Here is a 12,296-nt window from a genome sequence, read left to right as displayed (position 1 = left end):
ATGGAAGTGGTCAAGCCCCAGAAGATCTGTCTTGAGGAAATGGGCTATGAAGTTGATGGACAGATTTTAGATGCTTATGAAAAAATGTTGATTGATGCACCTGTTGATGAGGCTGAGAATCCTAGTGGTACTGCGAAATAGAAGACACAAGAGGTTGAAAGAAAGTTCAATTGGAAGAAGAGAGAGAAGCAAGAAGGAAAGGCAAGCAAATTTGTGGAAAAGGTCTCACAGGACATCAAAGAATTGATTGATGTTGTCCTGGAGAAAGGGAGGAAGAGAAAAGAACTAGAAGTGTTCATTCAGTCTATTACAACAGAGTCTACATCTGAGGATGACACACCCCTGACTTTCAAAAGGGTTATAAGGAAGAAAACAGAGGAAACCAAGGTAGAGGATAAAAAGCAACCAGTTAGGAAAGATACATTCAAGTTACCAACACAGAAGCAAGCACCGAAAGTAACACCTTGACCTCCATCTGGTACTGCAAAAAGGAAGAAGAAGGCTGATATGGCAATTCAATCTGGATGTAACTATCATTCCACCAAAAACTTGTGCAGATTTAGTAGATGAAATAACTAAGGATGGCATGTTAAAGAATGTACAATTTTACTATAATTGTTTAGAGAATGATGAACAAAGAGAGGTAGAGGAAGCAATATTGTTATATTTGGATATTTATAAAAAAGCCTTGATAAAAATTGAAGACGAAATATTGGCAGAATCGTATGATATGTTAGATGCTAGGAGACTATCAGCAATGCAAGAAGACAAGCACATAAAAATTCAAGAGTTGTTATCTGTTTGTTTTTCTATTACTCCAGAGGAGATGGATAGGACACTTGAGGTTGCAGATAGAAAAGTCTTTAACAACAAACATAGAATAACAAGTCTGATGCTAGGAATGGTAAATGAGATAATCAAGGAGACCCACAAGGAATGGGTTAAGTTCTTTGAAGAGAACCGAGGTTTCTTTACTTCAGCAAAATCAAAGATAGACACTGTAGACACCCCAGTTGAAGGAAAAGGAAAGGGTATTATGGGTACTTCACCCTCAATTTTGAAAAACATTAAGATAGTGGAAATTAAGCTCTCGGTAGATACAAATATATAGGCAAATGTTAAGATACCAGAAAATACGAAAAGTGAAAAGGTTGATATCGTACAAGATACTAATGTTGAGGATAACAGTCCTTCGGATGCAGATGTATAGGATGAGGTTACTATTCCTACAGAGGAACCGACAGTTACAAAGATTGCACCAAGTGGCAAAGCCACCAATGCAAGTAAGGAAGCTATAAAGGATAAAACATCAGAGGAGAAGAAGGGGAATCCGTCAAGGAACCGGTAGTAGGTCCATCATTTTTGTCAATTGACACCTCGCAAGTTGTAAAGAAAAACATAACTGAGATGAGTCCTACTGAACTCATGATGATGGTTGCATAGAAATTGATGAAAGAGGGATCTATGGATAAAGGGATTATTGATCAATCTATCATTGTTTTGCACAGACTAGTCCCAGATTGCAAGTTTGACAAGGAAGCGAGCCCATTCGACAAGCTTAAGACAATTACAGAGCACATTTCAAAGGATTTCCAATCCTTGCAACACATTTCAAACCGGCAAGCACTGGAGAGGTTCACACAAGCTAAAAGAGTTGTATTTGATCAGATGATTGAGTCTGAGAAGAAGAAGATTGATGAAAAGCTGAAACTAATAGACAATTCTTTAAAGCAGTGTACAAATATTTATAGGGTTGTTTTAACATAGAGTACTTACAGTTACTGTGGATAAGAAGATTAAGGAATTTCAGGAGAAAATTGCAGGCATAGCTAATTCTTTTGATGGATTGAATTCATTGACTCCATTGATGGTCAAATTTTGGTTATAGAAGCTCCAGTTTCTGCTATTGAGAAAGAAAAAGAAAAAATCATAAGAAGGGCTAGAAGTATGAGAGGTTTGGTGAGTCCCCAGTTGGATTCACTCGGTGTACATAAGAAGGAGTGTATAGATCTAGTTGGAAAGCCCACGTCAACAGAGCTAAAAGAGAAAGAGTCCTTTGCCCATATGCTAAATGGACTTGCATCTATTTCTAGAACTTTCAAAATTGGTTGGGATACTTATCTTGAGCTATTGGAGAAGGCATATCCGGAAATTTTCAAATATGTTAAGCTCCAGTAAGGTATTTTTGGGATACTCATTATACAGTTTTGGATCTTTGGCATTATTTTTGGAAATTTTGATGCAATTGATGTCAAAGGGGGAGTGATATAGATGTGAAAAAGAAATGAGGGAGTTGTATACATTAGGGGGAGTATATAGATGGAAAACTATGGAAGTATGAAGTATTTTGTATTGATGAATATTCAGCTCAAGGGGAGCAGGCAGGATGAAACCGATAGATGAAACCATGATCATTTATCACATGAGTGTTGCCATCAATGCCAAAGGGGGAGATTGTTGTCAATTGACACTCAATTGGTTTGTTTCACTATGTTGTCATTGATGGCAACATGGTATCTTGTTCTGGCTTCATGTTTTGGCTCAGTTGTGTACCGACAGGCACTTCACAGACACTACATCGGTACCGACAGGATAGAAAGATTTATTTGGTTACCGGCAATGCAAGCCGACATGGTTTAGAATAAGGTTATCGGTATTGGAGGCTGACATCTCTTGGATCTGGCATCGGCAAATGTTTTTGATTATCATGTATTTATGTTATCTAGCCAACATGTATATTGATATTGTAATTATCTTTGTAAGCCGACATAAGGCATGATAAATTATATAGGGTATATAGATCAGTTGGATTAGATCATTTTGATATATGATGTGATATGATGCGAATATGTATTAGGAAGGAAATAATGAAGGAGATGCGCAATATATTTGAGAGATTATGTATGTGAGGATATTATTGTAAAGGGTTATTTCGGTAAAGGGTTTAGAGTTTCAGACCAGAACAGACAGAGCTTAACCAGAACTGTATTCAGGCATAGGAGATGCTATCTTTTGTAGTTCAACACTTCTCCGGATTGTAGTCTGGATTTGTATGTAGTCAATGAGGCTCCTTTTGTGATTGAGTAGTGTGCTCTAGGCTGTAAGCCTTCCTGCAAGTGCAGACCCCTATATTTTGTAATATCTCTTCATATGGCCAGTGGATTGATATTGTGGGTCACAAACCCCACTGTGGTTTTTCCTCTTTGAGGTTTTCCACGTATAATTATGTGTGTTATGGTGTTCATTTATGTGATTGGCTTATTGGTTGCTTTACTTCTTTCGATTCTGTATGTACCAGTATACCGGTTGGTGTATGCATTTTTTAATTAGGTTAAAATTGATTATACCGGTAGAACACTAATTCACACCCCCCTCCTCTCAGTGTTCTTGGATTCCAACATCATGTTTTATCCCTTGATCTTGTCACATCCATAAATTTAGGGAAGTCATTTCCCTAAAAAGGGGGAAAGTCTTCTAAATGTGTGGAAGACTCTACCTATTTCAACAAGTTAACTTGTTGAGTATTCCAAGTTTGTAAGGCTATGACAAAACCACTAGAGGTTTCCCTCTTTGGTCAAGTAACCTTACAAAAGCCTTCCCAAGGTATTTAATGCCTCTTGCAATCCCACACCTCTTAGCCATCATGGTTGTCACTTTGACCATTTTCCATGTTGCACAAGAGTTTACCTCTTGAGAATAATTCCTTAGTTAATGCCATTATCCAATGATGATACTCCTTGATTTTACCCCTAAATGTTTAATTAGCATCTAATGCTTTCTTAGAATCCCCTCAAGCCATCTCAAGTTGACATTTGTCAACTTGGGATTGGATTGAATTCCTCCCATGGATTGATAACTTTCAATCCTAGTCCTTGTTGAGATTATTCAATCTCAACCATCCATTTCTCCAATTTCCCTATAAATAGAGCCCATTTCTCTCCCAATTGATCGAGTCTTTTGTGCATCAATATTATAGTCACATTGTAGGTTAAGGAGCTCTCTTTGTCATCACCAAGCATCAAATTCATCTTCAAACATCCAAGCATTAGCATCAAGCATCCATCTCATAACATTTAGACTCATTTTAGTTCATCTTTTAGCTTAATTCATTTTTTTTACAAGTCTTGCATCCTCATATTAGCTTAATTAAATCACATAGCATCCTTAGCTTTCAATTTGGAACTCATCTTTGCCTCCTAATCATCTAGCTTGCATCCTTCATTTTCATCTCTTCATCTTAGCATTTTTCTGGAATCTTAGTTGCTTCCATTTAGATTCTAGTTGCATCTTCATAACTCGTTCCTTAGGTTGACATATAGAGGATCAAGCTACTCTCCCAAGTGAGGGCCAACTTGAATCCAGAGATACTTAGGGATAGAGGACAATGAGGCGATTTTAGAAAGTTTTAACTCATTTCTTGTATTTTGATTTCTAACAATCTAACACAATGCTTCATTGGTGTGTTTGAGGTGTTTTCCTTCTTGCAGGTGGAAGACCACATTTTCAGCCACACGGTTAGAAATTCTTGGGGACACATTGGCATAAATATTTAATATAGTATCACATTGAGAAAGTATTTATTACTAGAATCACTTAGGACAAAATATTTACTTTTGGGCTTCTAGTTTAGTGAGTTCATGATTAATGGAATATCACTTAGTGGTTTTGTGCAAGCTTCTTCTATAAAAACAAACACATGAATAGTTGTTGAGAATGACTTATAGAACCTTTAACTTGTTGGTTAGAGGTTGGATTGAGTATCTCTTGTAGATTGCATATGTGATTATTGCAAGCATGTAGTGAGATGTGTGGCTAGATAGTTCTCATTTGCTTGCTCACATGGACAAGTAAAATTGAATTGTTTGATGCTTTTGATGCTTTGAATGGAAACTCTACAAGTATATTGCAATTTATTCTTGAGATAATACATTGAGTATGAGTGTTTTTGTTACATCCCTTTGTGATGCTACTATTTTACTTTTACTTGTTTGGTTAAAATGCTTTGTTGCATAAACATATTGTGAAAATAAATATATATTGGGTAGGAAATAATTTTACGAATATGCAATCAATATGATGTTTGGATATGATATATGCATGTTTTAATAACAACTGACTACTATTGTAATGTGCCAAGTTGGATGCAGGAATTGAATGATCCTCCAAGGAGGAGGAAGAGTATCACTCAGGAGAGGAATTTGGTTCAATACTCTTAATATAAGTGTCTTATTGAGCTACCACACACTCACAACCTAGTTGGTCAGGATGAGTTGAATTGCTTGTGTAGAATAATTCGTCTTGTATTGAATTGTTTATGTTTTGTGAAGTGTCATAATGTCTAGATTTACATATCTTTTTGTAAATGGATTAAAGTCACTTTGATAGATTTTTATCTTCGTGTTTTCTTTTCGTTTATCAATATGAATATATTGATTGACAATTATTATTTAATTAAATTATAATAATCTTTTATGTATTCATTATTTACATATTTGTAATGTGTGTGTGTGTGTGCGCGCACGTGCGTATTTTGGATATATATATTATATGTTTGGATTATTGAAGTTTCTTTATATATATGTATGTATGTATATGTGTGTGTGTGTGTGTGTACATATATACACATACATACATACATATATATATGTATATATACATATATATATATATATGTATATATACATATATATATATATATGTATATATATATGTATATATATATGTATATATATATATATATACACACACATGTATATATATATATGTTTATGTATATATACATACATACATACATATATATATGTATGTATGTATGTATATATACATAAACATATATATATACATGTGTGTGTATATATATATGTATATATACATATATATATACATATATATATACATATATATATATGTATATATATGTATATATACATATATATATACATATATATATATATGTATATATATGTATATATACATATATATATACATATATATATATATGTATATATATATTATTATTTTTATCAGTCTGCATATTATTTTTCCCCACAATGCAGATTGACTAAGTTTGCATTTCATTTTCCTCAACCTCTACGTGGAGGGAGGGGAGTGTGAAATGAGAGGGGTGCCCACCATGGAGGGTGGCACACCCTACTCTTAAGAAGGGTGGTGCGGTGGTAACACTGCCACCTCTCCCACTTCCTTTGCATTTCCCATGCGCTGTGTAAAGTGCTTAACAAGCATCGACCCCCATTCCACTTTGTAAGGGGATAAGTTAATAAGGTCGATGCCTTGTGTTAAATACATTGACCCATTTCTTAGTAATAAGACTTGGTCGATGGGAATTTAACAAATAGGAGGAAGTTGATATTTAATAGGGAAATAGAGAGAGAATTTCATTTGTTTTGGTAAGTAGGTAGTCATTGTATTTTGACTTGGTAAGGAGGTGATCCATAGTACCATTTTAGTGAACTCTTATATGTCGATCGTAGGATAGTGAGTTGTTGCTAAGTCATAGTGGTGTCATTTTGCATGTGAATTGTGGCAACCTAGTGAGCTTAATTATAGCCTTAGGTTTCTCGTATTTTTAGTATATATAGAAGAGAGGACTTGGAGGTTATTCATACTCATTCTCATTTTCCATTCCCATTTCCATTTTCATACATTCACTCATCCATTCTCAATTCCATTTAAGTTAGTCTCATTGCATAGAGTTCATATTTGTGGAAGATTGGTGTTAGTGTGAAGGAGAATTGGACAAATATTTTGTAGTAAGATTTGGAGATTCTTAGTTAGAGGAATAGTGGAGAAGCAAGCAACTTTGGAGGAAGGATTCAATTACGTCATAAGCTTTGTTATAGGCATGAGTAATTATTCTTATTATTTATATATTTTTGAAATGTCATTACTTAATCTTGATTGAACATGAAAGATTGTATTATTGAATGTGCTTGTATTTCTTAAAGTGATTGAATTAGAATTCTTTTGAATAGAATCAAGTATGGGGAAATATAAGCTAGAATAAGCTTGATGTTAAGATGTTATTAGGAAAGAATAAGATGTTATTCTAGGGTTAGATTATCCATGGTTGGGTTTAATTTTATATGTTTCCTATTTTGGCTCATGGGGTAAATATGGGTTAGTATTGATCAATTATCCAAATAGAGCAACAAGTGGGTGGGCATATGACTCTCACTCGAAGTACTGAGTGTAGAATTCTTTGGCCAAAGTAATGTAGGGTGTCTTTGTCTACATTGTCAATTCACTGTGATCCGGGTTTACATACTAGGTAGGGAATGTCATACTAGTAGGAGGAAACCTTAGTATGATAGCACTAGTTATGTAGGACACAACACTAAGCTCATAAGGCCTTATTATTGTGAGAATACCAAACCAAACTCTTTGCCGAAGGGTCGGGCCGCTTTAGTTAGAAGAGGCACGAGGGACTTTCAAATCTTGGTTGGGTGGAAAAGCACTTGAGTGATGCTCTTCCTCATGCAGATGGCGGTTGATATTTGAGGATGTATGCCAGGAAGGACATCTGGACCACTATATATTTCTTATGTGCACTATAAGCTCTTAGAAGCTTAATTTGTATTCATTCATTCCTAAAGCATTTGGAAGTATGAAAGAGAATATTGTTATTACTTTCATATTTTTATGAATATGAATTTGTATATGTATTTCATTGTGAATAAAGATGGAAAAGAATTTTATTTCAATTATGTTATTTGATTTGAAAAGCAAAGTTTTCAATAGATGGTAATTTGGCATTGTATTTCTTCTACTTATTGAAGTTAAACTTGGTAAAATGAAAGGGTAGACTTAGAGGGTTGTTATAGTTTGTGAAGGGTACATTTGGTGTTATTTTATGATATTTTGATTATTCTTTTGCATTGTGGAATTTGAGTACTTGTTTTGCATTTTTTTTTTCTCATAAGAGTTATGTAGAATTGGAATATTTTCCTTGCAATTTCCTTTCACCACGTAAACCACTAATTACAACATAAATACAATTGTAATTTTTCCTTACTTCTTTAAATATAATTGTAATAATTTATTTGTAATTAAAATCAAATAGAATGAAATCAAATTAATTTTAAGTTCTGTGAATTCATGAATCTATTAGCTATCTCACCAACAAAGGGATGTGAAACAACATTAAACAAATCTAACCATACACTAGACACTTTATTGAATTATAAACCGAATTTGGATCATGTAATTTAATCTCGAATGATTTCCCTAACATAAATAAAAGAGAATACAAATATCCAAATAAAAGAACTATACAATAACAAGAGCAATTGAGAGTCCTCTCTCATTTGCTACTACTGGTCAAGCATCTTTTCATTTACTTGAAATATTCTTCATCTTTTGTTTTTCATCCTTTCTCCACTTTCTCCTCCAGGTTTTCATTTCATTCATTTGAAAGTTCAGTGAAAACAATTCAATGAAATGGCCAGGTTGTCATAAAGCAGGTCTTTGACAGATACCCAAGTGTGTATAAATAGTTATCTGCAATGCACCCCATGCATCTAGTTTTATGAAGCTGATAATATGATCTAGATTGCCCATTACTCAAAAAAAGCTTTCTATAATCTGCATAAAACATTGTCCCTTCGTATTATTACTGCAGGTCTGACATGGAACACATTATTACAGTGCAAGCCTATTTTTCAGATTGTTTCATTAAGCATCACCAATAATCTCCACAAGAACATTCTCCCTGTTTAAAGTGATGGAAACGGTTAACATCTCTCACAACAATTTCTCTTTCAACAATCCTGGAGATAAATTTTGTTGCAGTATGGCAATCAGCACATACCCGAAGGTTCTTAACAACTCTAATGCTTGTACCAGGGAATGTGTTTAACAAACCAAATGCAATTGCCAACTTTTCACTATGGTGGCAGAGAAATAAGTCTTTTTCCTCTTCTTCAACGTCATTAAGTAAATGTCTTGAATCTGAAAAATACCCTGCTACTCTCATCTCCCAAGACAATTCCTCCAACTTTGCATAGATCTCCTGTGTCTGTGGATGTGATCTGTCCCCTGCACAGAAAGCATGTACCATTTTTTGGCCTTCAATCCAACTACATCCAGGTATCTTTTTAATTCCTCTATCTCTCATCAATCTCCTTACCATTCGAACCTCGGCCCACCTGCCCACTTCTGCATAGATGTTTGAGAGAAGAACATAAGTTGCGGCATTTTTAGGATCCATTTCAAAAAGCAGCATCGCTGTAAACAGTCCTAAGCCTAAATTCACATGTGATCTACAGGCACCAAGAAAACACATCCAGACAATCACCACAGGCTTAACTGGCATCTTAACGATAAAGTTTAGGGTGTCCTCAAGATATCCAGCACGGGCAAGAACGTCAACAATGCAGATATAATGATCAATTGTATGTGTAATGCAATAAGGGTTACTCATTTGATTGAAGTATGTACAGCCCTCATCCACTAAACCTGCATGGCTGCAAGCACATAGAATACAAGCAAAGGTTGTGGAATTTGGCTTTACACCTGCCAATTGCATTTGCTTGAAAGTTTCTAAAGCCTTTTCAACAAATCCATTTTGTGCATATCCTGTAACCATTACAGTCCATGAGATGACATCTTTTTGAGGCATTTCGTCAAACAGTTCACGTGCCTTGTCTATGCTTCCACATTTTGCATACATGTCTACCAGGGCAGTTGCAACTGTATCATCTGACAAAATTTCCCTATCCTTTATGCTTTGATGGATGTCCATACCTTGTTCTAAAGCTCCCATTTTGGCACAGGCAGGGAGGATGCTGGCAAAGGTTGAGGAGTCTGGCTTCACACCTGCCAATCGCATTTGCTTGAAAGTTTCTAAAGCCTTTTCAACAAATCCATTTTGAGCATAGCCTGCAACCATTGCAGTCCACGAAAACACATCTCTTTCGGGCATTCTGTCAAACAGTTCACGTGCTTTGTCTAGGCTTCCACATTTTCCATACATGTCTACCAGGGCAGTTGCAACTGCAGGACTTGACAGAACTGCTTCATCCTTTATGTTTTGATGAATGTCCATACCCTGTTCCAAAGCTCCCATTTTGGCACAGGCAGGAAGAATGCTGGCAATTGTTGTGGAGTTTGGCTTTACACCTACCAATTGCATTTGCTTGAAAATCTCTAAAGCTTTTTCAACAACTCCATTTTGTACATATCCTGCAATCATGGCATTCCATGAGATAACATTTCTTTGAGGCATTTTGTCAAACAGTTCACGTGCTTTATCTATCCTTCCACATTTTGCATACATGTCTACCAGAGCAGTTGCAACTACAACATCTGACAGAATTCCTCTATCCTTTATGCTTTGATGGATATCCATACCCTCTTCCAAAGCTTTCATTTTGGCACAGGCAGGGAGGATGCTGGCAAAGGTTGCAGAGTCTGGCTTTACACCTATCAATTGCATTTGCTTGAAAGTTTCTAAAGCTTTTTCAACCAATCCATTTTGTGCATAGCCACCAATCATTGCAGTCCAAGTAAACCCATCTTTTTGCGGAATTCTGTCGAACAGTTCACGCGCCTTGTCTATGTTTCCGCATTTTGCATACATGTCTACCAGGGCAGTTGCAACAACATCATCTGCCAAGATTCCTCTATCCTTTATGCCTTTATGGATATTCATCCCCTGTTCGAAAGCTCCCATTTGGGCGCAGGCCGGGAATACGCTGGCAAATGTAAATCGATCGGGTTGGAAACCTGTTTCTTCCATATGGTGAAACAGTGTGACTGCCTCGTCAGGAAACCCATGTCTTCTGTACGCTGCAATAATCGTATTCCATGATATGGTGTCTCGATCTTTCATATGGTCAAATACTTTGCGGGCATCTTCCAAACTTCCGGACTTGACATACATGTGAATAAGCTTATTATGAAAAATTGTGCTTGTAGCAAATGCAAATCGCCTGTGAGCAATGAAAGAGTGCATTTTTTTCCCTTGTGAAAGCGCGTTCTTGAGGAAACAGGTCTGCGATAGTTGAAGATATGTAGAGAAGTTTTCAGGGGGATTGTGTGTAACAAGAAGAATGTCCAGCACCTCCTTAACCATAATGCTGGGAGATTGAGATGAGTAGTGGATGGCAATGGCATTTTTATGATTGTGGTTGAATCGTGGAAAATGTGGAGTGTTATTCAGTCTACTTCTACCACAATGACATTATAGTATGAGAATATTTTCATTTACAGATATTGAAATTCCTTTCGAAAGCAAGTTTCAAAATGAATGAAAACCTTCCAAGGTAATCTGTCGAGGAGTACCAGCATTAACAGTTGAACACATCCAGTATATATACACATAAGAATGATGATGTTTTCAGTATTCTCAAAACTCTACAGTTCTCTTAAAAATAGAATGAATAATTCATGTACTCACCATGGCAGAAGAAAGAACCTCTTTCTTTCGCTATGCAGATGGACAGAGCTTAGCCAAAAAAAACGGAAAAACAGAAGCACTCCATAACAAGCTAAGCAGGGAAGTGTCTATCTAGTCATATATTTAGTAAGTAATAATAATTTAGCAAGTTAAATAAAGGAAAATAAATAAATTAGGAGAGGCTTCTTCTAAATCTTCAGATGATAAGTTACAAGCAATATACAAGAATCACATTCTACAAGAAATATATAATTGTTTCAAGCAGATTAGCTCAACAATCTGGAATTTAGTTTTGTCTAGGTCAAGACTATCAAGAGTGTTAGTTCTTTCCATTTGTTATTTGATACTAATATTTTGATGTGATTGTTGGAAGTCGATCTAAAATAGGAAATATCTTGTGATCCCTATATAAAGACATCATCTCTAATTCATTTTCATTCTAAGCAACCTAAACATTATTGAGACCATTCCTAGAGCAAGTATTATCAAGCGTCTTCAAATTTGAGCTTTATTGAGCAACAAGCTACAACAACCTACATCCAACTGTGCTTTCATTATTAATCTTACCCTACCATGTCATGTTATTGTATCAAACCTTGAAGGTCTTATTGAAAGAGCATTGCATCACCACCATTATCAATCTTGAAATAATATCATTTCAATTCAGCATTTTACTTCAAATTTAACCTATGTCCTACAAGGGGAAGCTCTCTTTTCTAATCATCATTATTGTAGTAGAGGTTAATTCTTTCCCAGGGTTTGAGTTAAGCAAGCCCATATACAACACAACACTTTTCCTCTCATTTTTGTGTGTAGGTTACATATCCGACAACATAGAGTTGCAAATTCACAAAGAGTAGACCGAGATACATAGATCTAG

The 12,296-nt window shown here is 35.5% G+C and overlaps 1 protein-coding gene across 1 annotated transcript; it reads right to left on the bottom strand.

Annotated features, from left to right (window-relative positions):
- Positions 1 to 8,210: 8,210 nt before the first annotated feature.
- Positions 8,211 to 11,410, bottom strand: LOC131063845 (pentatricopeptide repeat-containing protein At3g12770-like). The gene has a single exon (XM_057997799.2). It carries the CDS (start codon positions 11,090 to 11,092, stop codon positions 8,699 to 8,701), a length of 2,394 nt encoding a protein of 797 aa, XP_057853782.1. The 5' UTR covers positions 11,093 to 11,410; the 3' UTR covers positions 8,211 to 8,698.
- Positions 11,411 to 12,296: the final 886 nt, after the last annotated feature.

This window comes from Cryptomeria japonica, chromosome 10, assembly GCF_030272615.1.
Source record: "Cryptomeria japonica chromosome 10, Sugi_1.0, whole genome shotgun sequence".
NCBI classification, from domain to species: Eukaryota; Viridiplantae; Streptophyta; class Pinopsida; order Cupressales; family Cupressaceae; genus Cryptomeria; species Cryptomeria japonica.
This window is presented reverse-complemented; position numbering and strand designations above follow the sequence as displayed.